The sequence below is a fragment of the Vipera berus genome (assembly GCF_964194415.1).
Source record: "Vipera berus genome assembly, chromosome: Z".
NCBI lineage: Eukaryota > Metazoa > Chordata > Lepidosauria > Squamata > Viperidae > Vipera > Vipera berus.
Window position 1 is genome coordinate 103,204,917 of NC_138205.1, and position 23,284 is coordinate 103,228,200.

The window sequence follows — 23,284 nt, forward strand, 5'->3', positions numbered from 1 at the left end:
AAGTAATAAATATAATTAAAACAATTTATCATAGATAAATAGCTAAAGTAATCATAAATGGAGCTTTTACAGAAAATTTTAATATTAAAAAAGGCACAAGACAAGGATGTCCATTATCCCTATTATTATTTATATTAACACTGAAAGTATTGAATAGAAATTAGGCAAGATTCAGAAATCAAAAGAATGGAGATAAAAGATAAAATATACACACTACAAGCCTTCGCGGATGACTTGGTTTTTATATTAGAAGAGCCGCTTGAGACAAGCCTCAAGCTTCTGAAAAAGATAGAAGAATTTAGAGAAGTGGCAGGACTGAAAATAAATAGAGAAAAGATCAAAATGATAACAAAACCTTACAGATAAACAAAAAAAATCAACTGTCAGAAAAAACAGATCTTCGAATAGTTAAAAAAGTTAAATACTTGGGAATACACTTAACAGCAATATGTGCAACAATAAAAGAAGAGAACTACGGTACGTAAAATTATTAAAACAAAACTAGACTTGGAAAAATGGAAAAATCTACAACTTTCAATGTTAGGGAGAATAGTACCTGTGAAGATGAATATTTTACCAAAATTACTCTTTTTATTTCAAACAATACCTATAAAACTGGGGAAAAACTCTTTGATGAACTAAATACATTGATCTTAAAATTTATTTGGCAAGGAAAAAAATCCAGAATTAGATTTAAAATGCTACAAGAAGTGAAAGAAAATGGAGGATTTGGGCTACCAGATTGGGCTTTATACTATCAAGCATCTGTATTAACATGGTTAACAGAATGGATAACCCTTAGACATAAAAGATTACTATACCTAGAAGGGCATGACCTACAACTTGGATAGCATGCCTTCCTATGGTATGGGAAGAATAAAATACATAGATACTTTCAAAACCACTATATAAGAAACACACGTCTTCTAGAATGGGAAAAGGTAAAAGCGAAAATTTATATGAAAATACCTGGATGGCTTTCAACAATGAAAGTGTTTGTTCACCCAAACCTAATTAACTTTAAGAAAATTATGACTTATAAAGATATTTTGAATATTGAAGGGAAATTAAAATCTAGACAAGAACTGGAAGAACAGGGCATTGATTTATCATAGTGGCCACACCTGCAAATTCAAATGAGATATGAAAAAGATACTAAAGCATCTGGATTTTATAAAGAACAGACAGAATTTGACCAGATACTATTGGCATCAGATGAAAAATTGATTAAGAAACTGTATAAGTATATGTTAAGTTTAAAGACAGAAGAGGAACAAATTAAAGAAACAATGGTAACATGGGCAAAAAACTTTGGGCATAACATAGAAAACTGGCAAAGCCTTTAGGAAAGAAACTCTTAAAATAACAAAAGCGGTGGCTTACAAAGAAAACCTATATAAAATGTTTTACCACCTCTGAGGTTAGCAAAAATGTTTAAAAATATATCTAGTAATTGTTGGAAATGTAGACAAAAACCAGGCACATACTATCATTTTTGAGGGACATGCCTTAAAGCCAAAAGATTTTGGTAAAGAATATATATATATATATATATATATATATATATATATATATATATATATATATATATATATATATATATATATATATATATATATATATATATATATATATATATATATATATATATATATATATATATATATATATATATATATATATATATATATATATATATATATATGATTAGAGAAAATGATAAAAAATGTAGATTTTAAGCCAGAATTATTTTTTTAGGTATAGTTGTAGGAAATTATGAGAAATAATGTGTATGTTTAATGTTACATGTACTAATTGCAGCAAGAATTCTATTTGCTCAACATTAGAAGATGAAGAATTATCAGCGGAGGAAGAGATAATCAAGAAAACTTTGGACTGTGCAGAAATGGACAAACTTACATTGAAAATGAAAAAGAAAGAAAACTCAGAATACTTTAGAACATGGGACACATTTTATCAATGGCTAGAAAAACAAGATAGAGAGAAAGGAGTTTAACAGGTATTAGGAAGCTAAATATTAGAATCCAGACAACATGTTGCTTATAAAATATTAAGTATTTGTGATTATAAAAAATAATAAAATATTGTTAAAAACACCTACATGGACATTTTTAATTGCAAGGGCTAAGCCTGACTCAGTGGTGATTTAACTTAGTTTATATGAATAATTTAAAAAACTGATCAAAACTTCATTTCTCTTCTCCTTGTTTGGCTAGCACATGTTATTAGCCCATCTAATACTATTAGCTCATCTAACATTACTTGCTATTTATGATTATATCAGTTCTCTCCTTTGCAAACCTATAATTTATTAAGCTCAGAAGCATCAGCCTGTGAATTTAAGTTATTGGGCAACAACAGATGGGAAAAAATATAATTCTCATAGAGGAATACATGTGGTGAACTGCAAAGGGGAAAAAACTAGTAAGATCAATGCTCCTTTTTGCCTGAATGAGCAAAATTGTTTTCATGGAGATTATATAAATGTCACACCGTAGCTGCATGTTATTGATAATATTTAAAAAACTATGAAACAGGCACCTTGATATGAAAAAAAGTGAATTTAATCAAGGACCTTAAGAAGAAAGCTTGACTGCCCGTTTTCTATTAGAAAAAGACTGAAGTGAATGGCTTAACATTTGAAAATAGATAGCAGTATTACCAGCAGATATATTATGTTATAATGGCTTAAAGCTAAAGATGCTTAATTGAGGGCAAAAGGTTATTTATTTGAAGCTATGGATACTTTGGAATTTAAGTTGGAATCTAAAGGTTATGATCTGTGAAGCCAAGAAAATTCAATTGCTCCAAGCTGAATGCGGCTTTGTTTTATATAAATTGCATGGTCCAAACAAAATAACTTAATATCTTCAATTTGGATGTTAGCAGAACCTGAAGCAAACCCTCAAGCTATTTTCAGTGTTAAGAGACGTAGCAAATTTTCTGTAATTCGGTTACACTTGCAGAACCATTTTTTTAAAGTGACTAGAATTCTAAGGCATTCACAAAGTTATTTGTTAAATGCCATCCAAAATCTATGGACTTCAATATCAGGCCCTGAAATAAGCATCTTCAAGTTGCACATCCAATTAACTGCAGTTGTTTAGTTTAGCTGCAATTTAAGATGTAATTAACATAAGTAGCTGAATGAGTTGGTAGATTCTGAGAGCTTAGAATAGATGTTCCGGGCTGAGGCTCCTGGCTTTACCATTCTCTTATATAATACCGTAAGTTTGTGCAATTAAGAAGTAACATATCAAGGGAAAATGTTCTTTGTAGACAACACTTCTGTGTCTCTCTTCTGATTGTACAGTCAGCTTTCTACTGTCCACTTGGAATGGGACAACTTGACACAGTCAACTCGCCATGTCTAATGCACCGCTGGACAACTTACAACAACCATCTCGCCATGGAACAACTTGTTGTGTGACAGTTTAACAATTCTATTTAATTGTTTAAATTAAATAAAAAATATCTTAATTTTTGCAATTCACATTTTATTCTGTCCCCTCCTTTTGCATCCTTTCTTTAATGATTCTATTCCACCATTTCTTTGATATTAGTGTACCTCTTGTTTCACAGCAAGTTGTCCTGTGGCAAGTTGGCCCTGGTGTGTTGTCCCCTAGTGAGTTGGCCATGTCAAGTGGGTTGCGGCGAATTGGCCGTGGCGAGTTGGCCATGGCGAATTGTCTTAGACCCGTCCCACTAGCCAAGAAGGCATGGACAGGGGAGTATGTAGAAGGATTAGAGCTTCCCAAATTGGCAAAGGTTTATCTCTCTCTTTTAGTGGGATATTCATTGGAAGAAGTGTGTTGCTCCACAATATTCACATTCTGCTTATTTATTGTGTTTCCTTCCTATGAAAAATGGCTTTCTCTCCTCTGCTTCTATGTCTTGCCTCTCCCAGTATTTTTTTATTTATTTATTTGCTTTCTGCATTAGCATTTAGGAAATTCAGGTCACTTTCTAAAGCAACTGGGGCCTCTGGTGAACTCTTCACTCTGAGAATGCAATAAATCCAAATACTTCCAACCAACAAATTCTTACTCTATTTCATCCCAGTGGCTGATAGTTTATTTATTACTTTTTTTCCTTATAGAATAGGTTTGCAGTGTAAATGAGTTAACAGATATGAATAGCAGTATTCAGGGCAATTTCAAAACTACCCTTCTTTTAGCTCTTCTCTATTCACAGTTCAATTTCTAACTGGCTACTTTCTCATTTCCTATTTCCATACCATTAAGAAAGTGAAAGTGACCAGCTTCAGTTGTTTTTTCTCTGGAGGCTGAAAATTAACCAATTAAACAACGTTTAATAATATAGGAAATAAAATAAAACCAGATATATTCTTCAGAAAAAAACAACAATCTAGATTTAGTTAAGTGAAGAGTTGTTTGAAACGCAATGGGCAGCAAATTAATTAATTAATTAATGGAATTTGCTAAGGAAATCAGGGCAATATTTAATTACACGTGATGGCTCAGTTCTGTCTTCATTATTTGCCATTCTTAATTTCTCAAATAGAGATCCGTTTATTATATTTCTACCTGTTGGATAACCAAAACTCCCTGGGCATCAAGTTCTGTTACTTGGAGTGTGAAGTAGAGTTATGTAGAGTAGAGGATGGGCAACATCCACAAAGTAAATAAATAAATAAACATCTAGGTCTCATGATTTTCAACAGTGAATATAAGGCAATTCACTGAATACATAGGGGGGAAAAACAAAATAAAATTTGCATCCTAAACTTCAGATGAAGCTGGCCTGTAGGTGCTTCATCACTGGAGGTGTTTAAGAAAAGACTGGACAGCCAGTCTGAAATGGTATAGGGTCTCCTGCTTGAGCAGAGAGTTGGACTAGAAGACCTCCAAGGTCCCTTCCAGCTCTATTCTGATTGAAGTGAGAATGTACAAAAGAGTGTGTGCTTTTTCAAAAATATAGATATATATGTTAGAGATTAACTGCTCAAAGAGTTTTGTTCCATGTCAAACACAAGGCCCGGGGGCCAGATCTGGCCCGCAAAGTGGTTTCATGCGGCCTGCGAAGCCATCCTGGAAACAGTGAGGGAACGGCCCCCACTGCCTTGGCCCTGGCCCAGAGACCCTCCTTCTGCCAGAGACCCTCAGATCTGTCCCACTCCTGCCCAGGCCCCCATAGGCACCCTTGATGCGAATGATGTAGAGCTGGCCACGCCCACCCAGTAGGCCATATGCACTTTAGCCACGCCCACCCAGGCCACACCCACCCGGCCCCCTGAGGGCAACCGCAATGCTTATGCGGCCCTCAATGAAATTGAGTTTGACACCCCTGTTCCATACCTTAATGAAGCAAAACATGATGAAGTAACCTAAATTCCAGTGCTTTTTCAATACTGAATGTGTATTAAGTCTGATTTACATGGGAGTATGTGAAACAGCCAACATATTTTCAGAAGCATCTAGATTATTGTAATAACAGATGTCAGAACCAACAACAGCCAACAACCATGAAGAGCTCTTTTCCAGCCAATAAAGCATTACCGTCCACTGGAACCAATCACATATTTGTTTTTTTTTCCCCAAAACAGTTTTTATTGTTCTTTTCCTGTTCTTTTCTGCTCTTAGAAGAAGATACGCTTTCCTGATAATTCAAGGCTATATCAATGAGAAAGCTGGAAAGGGATTTGAATGCTTCTGATTTTGCTACTGCAGTCAAATGGAGACTTCTGTGCACAGTTTGACTGAATGAAAGAAGCTGAAATATGAACATAGTCCAGGCAGTTTAACTAATGTAACTTTGAACCATTTCTCTATAAACAAATATAATGCAGTTTGCTTTGTGCGTTCTTTTTGTATGAATTCATTTTGGTTAAACCATTAAATATGATCCATGGTTTGAATACAGTAATTTTGATTTATCAAAGAAGCCCATGGTAATCCATATTATAGCTTGACTGAATGAGTAAAATAAGTGAATATTTCACAAGTAGAGGCATCCTTCTGTATAACCAATCATTGCCTTCATAAGTTGGAACTTTGGAAGCTAAAGCTTTAATATATTTAGACATTACTATGAGAAAGATCATGGTGAATAATATAAGGAACAAATCTGAATAAATAGTGGAAACTAATCAATTAAGTAAACAAGCATGAGGTTACCAAACAACTGATCTACATTTAATTAAATAGGTATATCATTTTCTTTTTTTTTTATTTTTTTTTATTTTTATTTTTTAATTGAAAAGTTTTAAAATACAGTTTTCCTTTAAAAAAAAACCCCCCCTTCCCCCTCCCTCCTCCCCTACCTACCTCCCCCCTATCCCCCCCCTCCCCCTCTCCCTCCTCCCTCCCCTACCTCCCTCCCCTACTTCCCCTCCTCCCCCCCTCCCCCCCCGACTTCCCAGAGCAAAATACAAGGTATATATCTAAAAAGCAATCATAAACAATCATATACTAACAATTATAAACTCTAAAATCCATCACTCTCTAGCTTATATAGAGTAAACCAATCCTTAATAATACTAAATATGTATAAAGAACTAAAATAAAAGAAAACTAGCGTCATTCCCATCTATGTTCTTCCACAATTCACTATTTCCTAAACATATTCTCATTTACACATCACAAACACCTATCCCTATTAACCTCTCTAGCCAAAATAGGCTATAATAGATAATTCTTACACAAATTAACCCACATTAACCCACAAAACTTTCTTCCTCTTCCTCTGTAGTAAATTGTCCATTAATTCCAAATCAAAGATTCTGTCACCATACATATCATTCCAAAACTCTTAAAAACACAACTACCACTTGACTATCAGTATGTTGTGGAAGTTCCATAGATTTCTACTAGACCTATTTTCTTTTCTTTTTTGAGCGTTTTAAGGCAGCACGCGTCACCCTCTGTTCTCTAGGATCATCCAAAAGAGTTGCAGCTTGATCTCCTCCTGTACCATTCTCGTCTATCTGTCCATCTTCATCCTCTTGATGTTCTCCTTCTCCAGATCCCTCTGCAGCTTCCAAAAGTGTTGATGGGGTTGCTTTTAAAACATTGTTGTAAAAATCATGCGCTTGCTTCACAGTACCCAAACAATACCTTTTGCCTTCATACATGAAGCTCAACCCAGCTGGGATCTCCCATCTGAACCTTATATCCCTTTGCTTGAGCTCTTGCACAAGAAATATAAAGTCCTTCCTTCTCTTTAAAATCTTTGGAGGAATTTCTTTTAGAACCAAAACTTCTTGACCAGCAATCACAACTTTAGTATCATAGGCAGCTTGTATGACTTCATCTCTAATTTCCCTTTTTACAAAATAAACCACCACATCTCTAGGCAACTTTCTCTGTTTAGCAATCCACGAGTTCACACGAAACACTTTGTCCATGCCTTGTTTTATTTCAGATGCTGGATGGTTCAATACCACCTCAAAAGCCTCAGAAACCAGCTGCTTTAAATCTTCCTTAATATTCTCTTTTAGGCCTCTAATTCTAACAGCAAACTGCATCTGATAAAATTGAGCCAAACTCAGTTCGCTATCCATTTTGTCTTTGAAATCTTCAATTTCCAATACTTTTGCTTCTAATATAGCATTCTTTTGAGTCAATTCTCCCACTTTGTCATCCAGCACCTCCACACATTTAGCTATTTTATGCACTGAGGACAAAATGTCTACCTTCATCTCTCTAAGTTTCTGTTCCAACCTTTCTTCCATTCTCTGCTCCAATTTCTCCAATTTCTCCTCCATCTGTGCAAATTTAACACCTATTGACTCCAAAATTAACTGGGTATGTTTTTCAAGATCCTTCGATGTCACTACATCTGGAGAATGCAACGCCTGCAGTAATGATTGTTGTTGCACCGGAGAATTTCCAGCACTCCGAAAAGTTCTAGGGGGAGGTTTAGACGCCATCTTTTACTTACAATTGTGTCGCACTTTCACTTTAAGTTTTAAGCAAAGTCCATCAAGCTCGAGAGTAAAATAAAATAATCCTTTTCATCTCTTCATCTTTCCCTCTTGTACTGCTCTGCCTGCTCTTTTCCTTTCATAGTCTCTCCTTCAAGCAGGGATGGTCGCAGACGCCTGGCTCTGCTCCATGAAGTCCGGAGCAGAGACGCTAGCCAGCTGGGAGCAGCCCAGGCTGCGGGGGAGTTCGATCCTTCAGCCGCCCAAGCTCCAAGCTCAGGCGGCCCCGGAGAACTCAACCCCTACCTGGGGGCTCACCCCCTCCTCTTCTCCCGAGGAGGGGGCTTCAAATTCGCCCGAACAGCTGATCGGCGCTGTTTCGGGCGAAAAATCACACAGCTGGGCGGCGGGCAGCCCGGGAAGGCTGTCTCCGGCGCCGCGGAGCCACCGGAAGTTCCAAATAGGTATATCATTTTAATTGAAAACTTTCTTAGACAATACAGTTCTGATAAAGCTGTATTTAGAGTTATTTTGCCAGATAAGAATATAAAAAGACCTAAAGTTCGGTGAGTGACGTTTGACCAGTTTAGACACCCTTATGGAGTTGCTGAGTGACCAAGGTATCTCAGTGGATGGCACCTTCCTAAGGGCAGGGAGTCCTCCACTTACAGAATTTCCATTACTAAGCAAGGTGATTCTTCAGTGAGTCATGCTGATTTTGCAACCTTTTCTGCCACTGTTGTTCATGTTGCATTAAGCAAATCCAGCTTCCCCAATTGACTTTGCTTACCAAATGTCAACTGGAAAGGACTCAAATGGTAATCACATGACCCTGAATGCTGCAACCATTATAAATACATCCTGGTTGCCAAGTGTCCAAATTTTGATCTTGTGACTATGGGGATGCAGCAATGGTTGTAAGTGCGAAGACCAGTTTTAAGTCATTTTTTTCAGTGATGTGGTAACTTTGAAAAATTGCTAAACAAGTGATTGTAAGTTGTAGAAGATACATATTTATTAACAATATTTTGTTAGCATGCTTTTCTGTGCCTTCTTATGTGCTCACATATGCTGTAGGCAGAGCAGTTATATTCTTTCTCCTATACATTCAGTTTATTCTGTTAATTTGGTTATTCTCTATGTCATGTGTCTGTGGTCAAGATATTGTTCTTAAGTGGATTCAGAAGGAACAATTTTCTGCAACTAATAAGAGAAGAGAAGAGTTGAGTTGGAAGGGACCTTGGAGGTCTTCTAGTCCTCCCCCTGCTCAGGCAAGAAACCCTATACCATTTCAGACAAGTGGCTGGCCAGTCTCTTCTTAAAAACTTCCAGTGTTGGAGCATTCACAACTTCTGGAGGCAGGTTGTTCCACTGGTTAATTGTTCTAACTGTCAGGAAGTTTCTCCTTAGTTCTGTGTTGCTTCTCTCCTTGACTAGTTTCCATCCATTGCTTCTTGTCCTGCTTTCAGGTGCTTTGGAGAATAGCTTGACTCCCTCTTCTTTGTGGCAGCCCCTGAGATATTGGAACACTGCTATCATGTCACCCCTCACTCTTCTCTTTGTTAAACTACACATACCCAATTCCAGCAACCGTTCCCTATATGTTTTAGCCTCCAGTCCCCTGATAATCTTTGTTGCTCTTCTCTGCACTCTTTCTAGAGTCACAACATCTTTTTTACATAATTAACCAATTCATGTTAGCTTAACTCATGCATTGACTTTCCTATTCCTATGTTTATAGTTTTCTAAAATTAGTGTCATGTGGATGCTTCATGCAGTATTAATGTTTCTGTTTTTTATTAGAAACATCCTACAGGTAGTCCTCCCTGAATCATCACAATTGGGAGAAGCAATTTGGTTATTAAGCAAAGTGGTTGCTAAGTAAAACAACTATTGTGCTTGCAATCATATCTCAGCTTTCCTTTGCTTTAGAGACCTGAGAAGATTATAAATGTGAAGCTTGGTCACAAAGCTACTGTTTCATCAACACTGTAACTGCACTGCAGAAGATAGTTGCTAAATGAGTTTACCTGTAATATGGCAGCAGGCGCTTGTTTAGAATCCAAAGCTGAACTAGATAAGCTGTTTTTGATATGCATTTTCTTTTAACAGATGCAAGACTTTGATTATTTGATCCAGACAACAATGTACTCTGATCAATAAACCTACAAAATACAGCAGCACACTTTGAGATAATCACATAAAATTTACAGACATATGCCAAGGTCTGTTTAGAACATCTTTTGTTTAACTGTTCTTTAAAACAGTTTAATAAAATGTCCATAAAATAATGGAATTCTTAATTTTCTTCTGAAAGCCAGTGTTCACAGAAATTGTTTATTGGTAGTTTTTTTTAGACATAGGCATTCTTTGGTTAAACAGCATTCCATCAGGACCAGAGAGCATTACGTACCAACATTGTCCATCAGTCACTGAAATATTCTATAAGCCATGAGGATCGATATAAACAGGAAAAAGTTACATCAAATACCACAGAGCAGCTTATTTAGCATATAGTGAAACTAATAGAAGTACTGATATTTACAACAGTATTTTAGGAGAAAATGATATATTAATGAATGTATCATCCAGTGCATAAGGAACAGTTTTACAATTTCTGATTACCCCCAGAACTAGCATTAAAATATATAATTGATCCTTGATCTTGCATCCTTGATTTTGCCCAGCTGGGTAGAGCCTGATACTCTTATTCAAACATGTTTTATTATTAGCATCCAATTCTTGATGTGTCTGAGACAGAGACAAGATAGGAGTCTTAGTGAATATACCTGTCTTAAAAACATTGTGGATAGATGGAACAATCCATGTGAGAATAACTGAACAATGTGCATCTGCAATCACTTTTTTTGGTAATATATTTCATTGATTTTTTAAAAAACATAAATCACTTAATAATTGGTGAACAGTATGTTGTCTGGGTTACATTTTGTAAAACAATCATTAACAATTGATTTCTATAATCCATAACCCACATAATGGTTTTAGTTGATTTCCTCGTTTCCCCAAATGTCCTCTTTTGGAAACATTGAGTTAAGTATATATATTTATCCAATCATTCTGGTTGCCTTATCATAGATCCTGTTACAGTCCTTATTTTAATTTGTTTCTCCCACCAAATTCTAGGTATTCTTACTGGTTAAGATTTTCTCAAAAATTAATTACATTTAAAAATTTAACTCTATTTTTCCATATGAGCCATCTCACTTTTACATTTCTTAAGGAATAGATAAAACAATGAAAAAAAGAAAGGAGAGCAAGAGTAAAGAAACATAAAAAATAACATACTACTTAAATATATATCCCTCCTAAGCTATTCTTTATTTATTTCCTAAATTTCTTATTCTTTTTAACCATAATTAAAATATGTTTAATCTTTAAACATTCCATTTAATACATCTAGTCATCTAGTCCTGTAACTCTTATTCAAAACATTTTTATCCATTATAATTTTCTTAAATTCAATCACATTTAAGTATCTAAAATATTTCCTTTATCCAAGTCATTTCAACTTTTTTATATTACTCATATCAAGAAAGAGAACAAAAAAAGGGAACAAGCATACTATATTATTTAGGGAATTCATCCCTCTCAGAATGACATATATATTCCAAAACTTTTCTATTTCTTTAACCATATTCAAACAAATGTTTCTTTTTCAAGTATTCTCTCTGGTAAGTCCCATCATCTATTTTCTTGGTTTCTACTTTAGTCTTTTTCGTTTGCCCAGTATCTTTCTTAATCAATATATTTAGCTGAATCAAAAGGTTTTTCCTTATGTTCATAAATGTTGCTGTAGATATAAAAAGTAAATCAGGTGAAATGTCTTTGTATGGAGTTTCAGCCTTTCCACGTTTGTTGAAAATCTTTTTCTTTTACTTTCTCTCTGCTTCTCTCATCATTTCCTTTCTTTCCAATGTTCCTGACACCTCTACAGTCCATTTTATCCAATCTGTTTTCTTGTCCTCAGATTTATTTTGTAGTCTTAAGGGATAAATTGGTTATTTTTCCAATTCTTGTAAAAAAATTTCCACTAGGATTAAATCCTGTTTCCTTGTTTTGTTAAGTTCCATCTTTAAGTCTCTATTCTCAATTCTATATCAATTTATCTGCTCCTTCTCTGTTGTTGTTTTCTGGGAATTTTTGTTGTAGAGTTAACTTAGAAATAGATTGATTTATATTTTCAAAGTTATTTTGGATTTTTTTGTGGTTTAAAGTCATTGCTGTTTAAATTGGTTGCAGTATACTATATATCTCCTCCTGTGAAGTGTTTATGTTTTCTTGATATGTTCTTTCTACATGTCTCTGATTCATGATGGCCAAGAATTTGAGTTTTTTTCTTCCTTTCTTTTCTCTGCAAATAGCTTTAGAGTCCCAATTAAATATATATTTGTAATCCAAATAGTTGAAAAAAAGATTTTTTCCCCTGAAATTTATAATTCTCTCTTTGTCTACAGCCCAGATTATTGTCTTTTTTTGTCACAGGTGTTCTTTTTTTGTTAAAACTTCAAAGGTCACAAATACAGATTAACTTTTCCCAGATTTTCCAAGTCTTATATTAAAGTCATAGTTGTCATAGTCTTCATCCACCACTAGGTGTTCACAACTATTTATTTTTCAATTTCCAAAATAAACAATTATCTTTAAAATGAGAGTCTTAACCATTCAAACAATTTTAGATTTATCCAGATTTAAGTTTTAAATTTCAGGTTTTATATTTATTTCACTTCCATATATTTTGATCCTTCATAAAAAGATTAATTCATTGCTTCCATTAGTATAAGGGTGGGGTGAAAATCCCCCTCCTGCCCTTTCGCAGGTATTTGCTTCTTGGGAGTCTTTTCCAAGAAATTAAATGTAGAATAGAAAAGAGAAGATCAAATTCCTCACCCAGTTTCAAGCACGCTGTTCACAGTTGTGCTGGTTAGTGCTTTTGGACTTTAGTTGCTAGTAGCTTGGGCTGGTCAATGCAATTTGGCCATCCTTTCTCCTGTCAGGTTAAAAGGCTTTCCCCAAGTCGAACAGAATGGCTGCTGCCATTCCAGAATCACTGGAGCATCCTTCTTTCTTTGTCGCCTCTCTGGGGTGACTTAGTCCCATTTAGGGTCCCCTGGCAGGGCAAAATTAGCCATGGGGATGCTGAGAATCCGCAAGCCAACGACTGTAAATGTTCTATAAATATCAATCCATCATTTGACTACCAAAACTATACAGAGCAAATCTTAGCATCCTCAGGAACAGGAGAGGATGTCAATAGATATCATCACCTTTTCTTTTTCACAAAGCAATGAAGCCAGCAGGTTTCTATAGACCAGGGGTCGGCAACCTAAAAAAGCAAAAGAGCCACCGGGAACCGGTTCCATCACAAATTAAAAAAACTGGGAGCCGCGTGCGCATGTCCATGCACGCGCATGCGCAAAAAATGTTTTGCGCATGCGCAAAACGGTTTTTTGCGCATGCGCGGACGCACGCGGTTGCCATTTTTTAAAAAAGTGAGATGGAACCGGTTCCCGGTTGCCCGACGGCGACGGCCCGTCTGCAAAGCTGCCGCTTTCGGCAGCTTTGCAGACGGGCCGCGGCAGCTTCCTCAAAGAGCGACGCCGCGGCCCGTTTGCGCGGAGGTACACGCGCACCTCCGCCCATTCGGGGAGGTGCGCGCGCACCTCTCGGAACGGGCCGCGGCGTCGCTCTTTCAGGAAGCTGCCTTGGCCCATCTCGGCAGCTTTGCAGATGGGCCGCGGCAGCGTCCTCAAAGAACGACGCCGCGGCCCGTTCGTGCGGAGGTAGGCGTGCACCTCTCCAAAGGTTTGGGGAGGTGCGCGTGCAGCTCCGCCCATTCGGGGAGGTGCGCGCGCACCTCTCGGAACGGGCCGCGGCGTCGCTCTTTCAGGAAGCTGCCGTGGCCCATCTGCAAAGCTGCCGCTTTGCAGACGGGCCGCGGCAGCTTCCTCAAAGAACGACGCCGCGGCCCGTTCGCGCGGAGGTACGCGTGCACCTCTCCAAAGGTTTTGGGAGGTGCGCGTGCAGCTCCGCCCATTCGGGGAGGTGCGCGCGCACCTCTCGGAACGGGCCGCGGCGTCGCTCTTTCAGGAAGCTGCCGTGGCCCATCTGCAAAGCTGCCGCTTTCGGCAGCTTTGCAGACGGGCCGCGGCAGCTTCCTCAAAAAACGACGCCGCGGCCCGTTCGCGCGGAGGTACGCGCGCACCTCTCCAAAGGTTTGGGGAGGTGCGCGCGCACCTCCGCCCATTCGGGGAGGTGCGCGCGCACCTCTCCAAACGGGCAGTGCCACTCTCCATTTGGAGAGGTGCGCGCGCACCACTGCCCGTTCGAAGAGGTGCGCGCGCACCGGGCGGCTGGGAGCCGCAGGAGACGGCTCAAAGAGCCGCATGCGGCTCCGGAACCGCGGGTTGCCGACCCGTGCTATAGACCGTCACCAAAATACATGGCAGGTGCTTAATCTAATGTAGAAAGTGAAACCTACAAACTTAAATTAAAATTTATTTATTTATTTATTTATTTATTAGTTTTTATAAACCGCCCTTCTCCCGAGGGACTCGGGGCGGTGTACAGAGGAAGGAAGGTATACAGACCGAACAATAAAATAATAAGAAACACTAATGAACACAAACTGGGACCCCGATTAACGTTATCATGCCAGGCCAGCCTGCTGGAATAGGAAAGTTTTTAAGTCGCGACGGAAGGTACGGAGGTCGGGGGCCATCCGGATTTCGGTTGGTAAGGTGTTCCAGAGGGCTGGCGCACCCACTGAGAATGCTCTCCCCCTGGGGGCCATCAGCCGACATTCCTTGAGCGGTGGCACCCTGAGGAGGCCCTCTCTGTGGGAGCGCACAGGACGGTGGGGTGCTGACATCGGCAGAAGGTGCTCCCGTAGGTAGTCCGGACCCATGCCATGTAGGGCTTTGAATGTCATTGTTAGCACCTTGAACTTCACACGGAAGGCAACCGGAAGCCAGTGCAGCGCACGGAGGAGAGGTGTGATATGGGAGTATCGGGAGGCTCCCAAGAGTGTCCGTGCCGCCGCACTTTGCACCAGTTGAAGCTTCCGAGTGGATCTCAAGGGCAGCCCCATGTAGAGAGCGTTACAATAGTCTAGGCGAGATGTCACAAGGGCATGGGTGACTGTACGTAAGGAATCCAGGTCCAGATAAGGCCGTAGTTGGTGAACTAGCCGAACCCGGGAGAAGGCCCCCTTGGTCACAGCTCCAATGTGGTCTTCCAGGGAGAGCTGCGAGTCTAGGAGGACACCCAGGTTGCGGGCCCTATCAACAGGGGGAAGTAACTTGTCCCCAATGTTAAGCAGTGGGACGTTCTGAATCTCCTGGCTTGCCGGTACGTACAGCCATTCAGTCTTGTCCGGGTTCAGTTGAAGCCTGTTTCTCCCCATCCATTCCCGGACCGCTTTCAGGCAGCGGGACATCACGTCTAGGGCATCACTGATATTGTTAGGAGTTGAGATAAAAAGCTGGGTGTCATCAGCATACTGATGGTACCCTACTCCAAAACTGCGAATGATCTCACCCAGCGGTTTCATGTAGATGTTGAACAGGAGAGGCGAGAGGACCGACCCCTGAGGGACTCCGCAAGCGAGAGGCCTCGGGGTCGACCTCTGTCCCCCTGTCAGCACCGACTGCGAGCGACCCTGGAGAAAGGAGGAGAACCAACGCAGAACCGTGCCTCCCACTCCCAGTCCCCTGAGGCGTCGCAGCAAGATACCATGGTCGATGGTATCGAAAGCCGCCGAGAGGTCTAATAAGACTAGGACAGAGGAATGGCCCCTGTCCCGGGCTCTCCAGAGATCATTCATCAGAGCGACCAATGCCGTCTCCGTGCTGTAGCCCGGCCTGAAACCCGATTGGTACGGGTCTAGATAAACCGCTTCATCCAGGATCTGAGGAAGTTGGTGCGCCACCACGCTCTCAACAACCTTCGCAAGGAAGCGAAGATTGGAGACTGGACGAAAGTTATTCAAAGAGGATGGGTCCAAGGTGGGCTTCTTGAGGAGAGGTCTCACCACCGCCTCCTTCAAGGCGGTGGGGAAGTGACCCTCACTCAGAGAAGCAGAGATGACCGCTAGGAACCAGCCTCGTGTCGCCTCTCGAGCTGCATAGGCCAGCCAGGAAGGGCACGGGTCCAGTAAGCATGTGGAGGAGCTCAACCTTCTCATAATCCTGTCCACTTCCTTAGGAGTTACAGGATCAAATTCTTCCCAGATGACGTCGACAAGACTGTCCATGTCTTGTTCTTCCATCTCAGCCCAGTTGGAGTCCAGACCAGTTCGGATCCGAGCGATTTTATCCAGCAGATATTGACCAAATTCCTCGGCTCGACCCTGCAAGGGTTCCTCCCTCACCTCTTGGTTTAATAGGGAGCGAGTCACCCTGAACAAGGCAGCCGGGCGATTATCTGCGGACGCGATGAGGGTGGAAAAGTAGTTGGATTTTGCCACCCTTATCGCAGCGAGATAAGACCTGGTGAGGGTTCTTAGTCGCAATCGGTCGGATTCGGATCGACTGGACCTCCAACGGCTCTCTAGGCCCCGTCTCCGACGCTTCATCTCCCGGAGCTCCTCGGTGAACCATGGGGCTCGCTGGGATCTGCGCCGGGTCAGAGGCCGCAAGGGTACAACTCGGTCCAGAGCCTCCGTGGCTGCCTTTTCCCAGGCTTCCACTAAGGCTTCCGCCGAGCTGTGAGCAGGGGGTGCATGCGAGTCCCTAAGCGCTGCCTGGAACTTATCAGGGTCCATTAGGCGCCTAGGGCGGTACCATCTGACTGGCACCGTGCACCCACGGTGGGGGGTGGCAAGGGGGAAGTCTAGCCGCAGGAGGTGGTGATCGGTCCATGACAGGGGCGTAATAGTTGTGGCACCCCCACCGACATCATCACGCCACCGTCCAGACAAGAACACCAAGTCTGGGTTGTGGCCTCTCTCATGAGTCGGCCCAGAAATTATTTGCAACAGGTCCATGGCCGTCATGGAAGCCATGAACTCCCGAGCCAGTTCGGACGATCCTCCCAGGGACGGTAGATTAAAGTCGCCCAAGACCATGAGTCTTGGGAATTCAATCACCAACCCTGAGAGGACATCGAGTAGCTCGGGAAGGGCCGCCGCTGCACGATTAGGTGGTAGGTACGCCAGCAGCAGACCCAACTGCGCCCCTGGGCCGAATCTCAGTAGGAGAGACTCACACCCGACCATCTGAGGGACGGTGGTCTCTCGCGGGCTAAGGGATTCCCTGATGATAACTGCCACTCCCCCGCCCCTCCCATGAGCCCGGGGCTGGTGCAGTACCTGGAAACCTGGCGGGCAGAGGTCAACCAGAGGAACACCCCCCTCTGGGCCCAGCCAGGATTCCGTGATGCAGGCCAGGTCCGCATGCTCACTCTCCACTAGGTCACGAATGAGGTGAGCTTTGTTAGCTGCGGACCTTGCATTCAGGTAGACCAGCCTTAGCATGGGAGGGTGCGCACCTTTGCTCCCGGGTCCTCCGGGGGAGAACAGAGGGTCGGAGCGTCTCACCGCCTGTACAGAGCGGAGATGACACTCCCGGTGACGATACGGCCCTCTGTCTGTGCACCTTCTGCCATTCCCCACCATCCTAGGGATGGGACGCCACTGGGTGTTATCGGCGACTGGTCCTCGTTGTACGCCGTCGCGGACGGCCGTGGGCCTGGCATGCGTTATGGTGGCTGGAAGGCGTGCCTTTCCCGCGCAACCATAGTCTCCTCCCTCCCCCCTCCCTAACCCCACAAAAAACTTAACTAAAAACTTAATCAGGGGCTTCTTGTTGGGCTTATGTTGGAGGCCCCTGACCCTGCCCGGCCATCTCTCAGAGGCCCAGTGGTTGAGCCCGTCCCGGATGGCAAGGCGTCACCGGAGGCAGCCATTCTTAGGCTGTCAGCCCCGCGGCTCCATAGAGCCGCCGAAAACAGCGCCGATCATCTGTTTCGGTGGCTCGGAAGCCCCCTCCTCGGGAGAAGAGGAGGGGGCGAGCGCCCAGGTAGGGGTAGAGCTCTCCGGGGCCGCCAGAACTTAAAGTTTTGGCGGCTGAAGGATTGAGCCCCCCCGAAGCCTGGGCATGCTCTGGACTGCGAGGCACTTCTGCTCCGGGCTTTTTGGAGCAGAACAGGGTGTCTGCAACCATCCCTGCTAGCAAGAAAGAACTTTGGAGAACGAGGATGCAGGCAGAGCGATACAGGAGATTCAGGTGAAAGTGGTCTTTTGATCTTTAACTCAATGGACTTTGCTGAGCTTGAAAGTGGAAGTGCGTAGCAGACAATAGTGGGTGAAAATGGCAGCTATATCTTCTAAAGTTCCTGCTCTGGTGCAGCAGTCTTCGTTGCAAGCCTTATTGCCCCCTGCACCCATATTTGCATCAGCCCTTACAGTTAAAGATTTGCAGAATGTGATGCAAGAGATTATGGAAAAGCAATTGCAACAATTTGCTGAGATAATGGATAAAAAGCTGGAGGAGAAGTTAACAGAAAAACTAGCTGAGGTTATGGATGAAAAGATTATAGAGAAACTAACAGAAATAAGAGCAGACATTTTATCTGCATTTCAAGGCATGGCTATATGTATTGAGAATTTGGATGAAAGAGTGGAAGATCTCAGTCAAAATAATACTAGATTAGAAGTAAAAATGACAGAAACCGAAAATGTGGTGGAGAAAATTGATTGTGATTTGACCTCGGTACAGTATTATCAGATGGAGTTTGCTGTGAGGATCAGAGGCTTAAAAGAAGATCCTAAAGAAAATTTGAAGAAAATAGTTTCTGAGGCTCTGGAAGGGGTGCTGGGGCGACCAGCAGATGAAATAATGGAAGATATAGATAAAATTTTCCGTGTTAATTCGTGGATTGCAAGACAAAGGAAATTACCCAGAGATGTGGTGGTTTATTTTACAAAGAGAGTGATTAGAAATGAGGTTATTCAAGCCTCCTACAATACTGAATTTGCAATTGCTGAGCAAGAAGTCTTGATTTTAAAAGAGATCCCTCCAAGAATTTTAAGTAGAAGGAAGGAATTTGCTTTTTTGACACAAGAATTGAGACGACGTGATATCAAGTTCAGATGGGAGATACCAGTGGGTATGGTGGTGACCTATGAAGGTATGAGGCATCATCTTACTACGGTGATTCAGGCACATGATTTTTACAGTAATGTTTTAAAAGCAGCCCCCATACCACTTTTGGAATCTACAAAGAAGAAAGGTGAGAGAGAGTCTCAACGACACAGAGAGAATCTACAAGGTGCTGAAGGAACAATGCAGACAGATGAGAAAGTTACAGGAGTGGATCAAATTTCAGTGTCACTGGAGGAGGCCAGAAATTGGAGGAGGCGTGCTGCTTCTAGATGAATGAGACGAGCCTGAAGATTTAGTTGTAGAACTGAAGGAGATAATAATGCAATAAGGATCATAAAAGGTGGTTTTAGAAGAGTAAACGGGAATTGAAATTGTTAAAACGGTTAAATATTTGGGGATATATTTTTCACCCTCAAATGTAGAGTTATATAAAATAATTATGTTTTGTAATATTTTATGTTGTTTTAATTTTAAGATAATTATGAAAACTTAATTGGGAAGAATTGTAGTAGTGCTTACTGAAATTTTGAAGGTTATGATTTGCTGTTTGGTTGGTATGTATATCTATTGTGTGATAAGAAGGTGGATAATGTGTTTAAGGTATATATTTTATGACATGCTCTGTTGCGAGTTTGGGAAAAAGTATAGATGAAAGTTAACTTGTAAGCTACTTTTATGGGCAATAATGAAACACGTAATAGAAAATATAAAAATGATGTGATTACATATAAAAAATTTTAAGTTTGGAAAGTAATGTATGGTACTTGAAGCTGTATAATATATTAAGAGAAGGAAAGATTGTATAAACTTGGTTTAGTATGGAAAATTAAAGACCAGGTGGAAAGAAGAATAGAAAATTGGTTTTTTAATGATTGATGTAAATTTGTTTTGTCTGTAATTGTTTTTATTGGGTATTTTTATTGACACTATTGTTGTGGATATCAAGCGGATGTTGAATTTAATCACGGCAGCAAGACTTTTAGTAGGGAAGAAGGAAGGAAGAAGGAAGAACTGCTGATTATAGAAGAATGGACTGTAAAAGTTCCCAACTTGGAGGATATGGCAAAGACTTTAGTGTACTTGAAAGACTATTTGCAACAGAGAGATACTGTGGAGTAAATATGGGACTAAAAAGTATTATCCAGCATTTGAATAATTATTGATGTGATATTTATACTGTTTGGAGTTAATTTATATGAGTTAAAGTGCGATAGTTTTAATAGTTTATGATTGTTTGCATAAGGTAGATTATGATTGTTTGTATTTTTATACCCTGTACTTAGCTCTGGGAAGTCGGGGAGGGGCGAGGGGGAAGGGAGGGAGGGGCTGGGGAGGGTTGGGGAGTGGGAAGGGTGTGGGAGGGGAGGGGGTTGGGAGGGGTTTTGTTTTGTTTTGTTAAAGATAAAATGTACTGTAAAACTTTTCAATAAAAAAAAGAAAGAAAAAGGCCAGTTTTTCAACTCTGATTTAAGAGTTAAATATAATGTAATGCCAGCATGGACTTAAGCTTTGCTGGCCTTGTCAGCAGAAAACCAATGTATATACTCAAAAATTCCTATTATGAATCAAAAATAAAATTAAATAAAGATATAGAAACTTGTTTCATAATAACATTGAATATAACAAATAATGAAAATGTGTCTCTTGAGAATGTCACATCATTCAAACTCTAAAGTTTTAGAATACAAAATAGGTCAGAAAATTCATTCCTGATGAGTTCTACCCTGTCTTTATATGTTTGAGCCTCCAGTCCTCTGATCATCTTTGTTGCTCTTTTCTTCACTCTTTATAGGGTATCAACATCTTTTTTACATCTTGGTGACCAAAAGTGGATGCAGTATTCCAAGTGTGGCCTTATCAAAGCATTGTAAAGTGGTATTAACACTTCATGTGATCTTGATTCTATCCCTCTGTTAAGGCAGCCTAGCACTGTGTTAGCTTTTTTGGCAGCTGCAGCACACTGCTGGCTCATATTTAAGTGATTGTCCACTAGGACTCCGAGATCCCTCTCACAGTTACTAATATTGAGCAAGGTACCACCTATAGTGTACCTGTGCATTTGGTTTTTATTGCCTAAATGTAGAACCTTACTTTTTTCGCCATTGCATTTCATTTTATTAGATAGCACCCAATGTTCCAGTCTGTCAAGATCCTTCTGTATCTTAAGCCTATCTTCTGGAATGTTGCTTTCAGCTTGGTGTCATCTGCAAATTTGATGAGTTCCCTATCTATCCCCTCATCCAAATCATTGATGAAGATGTTGAAGACTACTGGCCCTAAAACAAACCTTGGGATACCCCACTGTCTACTTCGCTCCATGTAGATGCAGTTCCATTGAGGACTACACACTGAGTATGGCCGGTCAGCCAGCTACAAATCCATCTGCTGGTGATACACTTAATATAGTGCAATGTTCTCTAAGTTTGAATATATTTAGAATGCCATTTGTTATGGATATATTTTGCCAGCCAACTTCAGGGAAATGTTCTCTTTTTTGTTAACAAATACTGATATTTTAAATTTACATTATACTTTTTCTCCAGTACCTTAAAACAATATATATGACTCTGTACAGTAATTTTTCTCTACACAATAAATACCTAGTGAAGTTACAATACGAGACAAAGGCTGGCCCAAAGTCACATAGTTGGTTTCTGTTGAATTAGAACCTGGGTCTCCTTGGTCCTAGTCCAATACCCAACAGATATTGCATTGCAATAATATGGAAATTTTGTATTATTGCCCATTTTCTTGCTACTGCAATCTGTGATTTCATGAAACTGAGTTTCAGTAGCCAGCAAAGTTTTAAAAAAGAATTTGTTTTCAACATACATTCTAGCTATATAGCACCATCTAATGCTTATTATAAGACAAAGAAAGATTTAAAAAAACTGGGTGAGTATGGACTAGTGAAGAATTTAGGTAGTGTAGCTCCTGAATTTATTGAACTTTGCATCTATTTGTTCTGTATCACAGGCAAAAACATTTGAAGTATGGATTGTTGATTTTAGTGTTTGACATGTTGGTTTCTTCAACAAAGCCCTAATATAGGACACAGATTTAGTCAGTACTGTATGTCTGGTACATTAGAAATTCAGTCATTGGAAGATGCTGAAGGGTGTAATAGCAGGAAAACTTTGTGAAAGTCTATTATGATATTTCCTTATTCATTTATGTACTTTGTTATCTGCTCCATGTCTGTCTGCTGCTTTTCTCTGACAGGTAAGCTGCAAAGTGCTTCAGTTTTTTCACCAATATACAATGGGCTGTAACTACTTCTGGATGCTTTGTGAAGGAATATATCTTCATACACTGATTGTGGTGGCAGTATTTGCTGAAGAACAGCGCTTGCATTGGTATTACCTTCTGGGCTGGGGTATGTGGTCTTCCACCCAGTTGTTAAAATATTTCCTTTTGTCACAGAGTTTTTAAAGTAATTGGCACTTTGACTCATGCAAACATAGAATATCCACAGAATAAGATAGTTAAGTTATTATGCAAAAAACGCATAGTATTTTTGTACAAATGAATGAGAGCCAATAATTGGAACGGTATGGTGGCTAAGATACTAACACTAGACAAACACACATGAAAGTCAGTTGGATGACTTTGGGATTTGTGTTTATATAGTCTCCATTCACAAATGAGTACATTTATAATTACTAGTTTTCAGGACCAGTCCTATCATTAGACAGTATAAAGCAAATGGTTAATTTAATTATTATTTTACTTTTCCCACCAAGGGGAGTCTAGTAGATGTTTTGGCTTCAGATGTCAAAGAAATTTAACTGGCCTTAGGATTACCGTACTTGTCCTTTGGTTTGAGTGATTGAGGAGCATCACACTTAATACATTAGCCATTGTTGTACACTGTACTTATCTCATCATTAAAAGCTAAGAGATAATTGTTTCTCAGCTTGCACAGTTGCTTTTTTTGTGAAAATATATTTCTGGGGGTGATCTTTAGCTCTTTTAAGATGTGTAGGTGGGGAAAAAATCCATACAAACAGGATAGCAGCTTTTAAAGTTGCCTCACAGTGATCTGCCCCAGCTCTGGAGTCCAAGTCAAGGTGAATTTGATAGCTCACATTTATGTCAAGAAATGTATCTCAACAAACCTAGAAGCTTTATCATATAAAAGGTTGTTTGGTCCATTTTTTATTTCTTCAAATATAATTTAACAGTGATTTGCCAAGGCAATGTTAAAGCAAAATGCATTGTAAAAATTTTTTGTGATATCAGTCTTAATTCCACA

The 23,284-nt window shown here is 40.3% G+C and overlaps 1 protein-coding gene across 1 annotated transcript in view; it reads left to right on the top strand.

The window, feature by feature from the left end:
* CALCR (calcitonin receptor) overlaps positions 1 to 23,284 on the top strand; it is a 104,421-nt gene that overhangs the window by 48,925 nt on the left and 32,212 nt on the right. Inside the window, exon 8 of the mRNA XM_081345566.1 lies at positions 22,252 to 22,405. Within this exon, the coding sequence (XP_081201692.1) occupies positions 22,252 to 22,405 (154 nt within the window). The remainder of the gene's footprint in view (positions 1 to 22,251; positions 22,406 to 23,284) is intronic.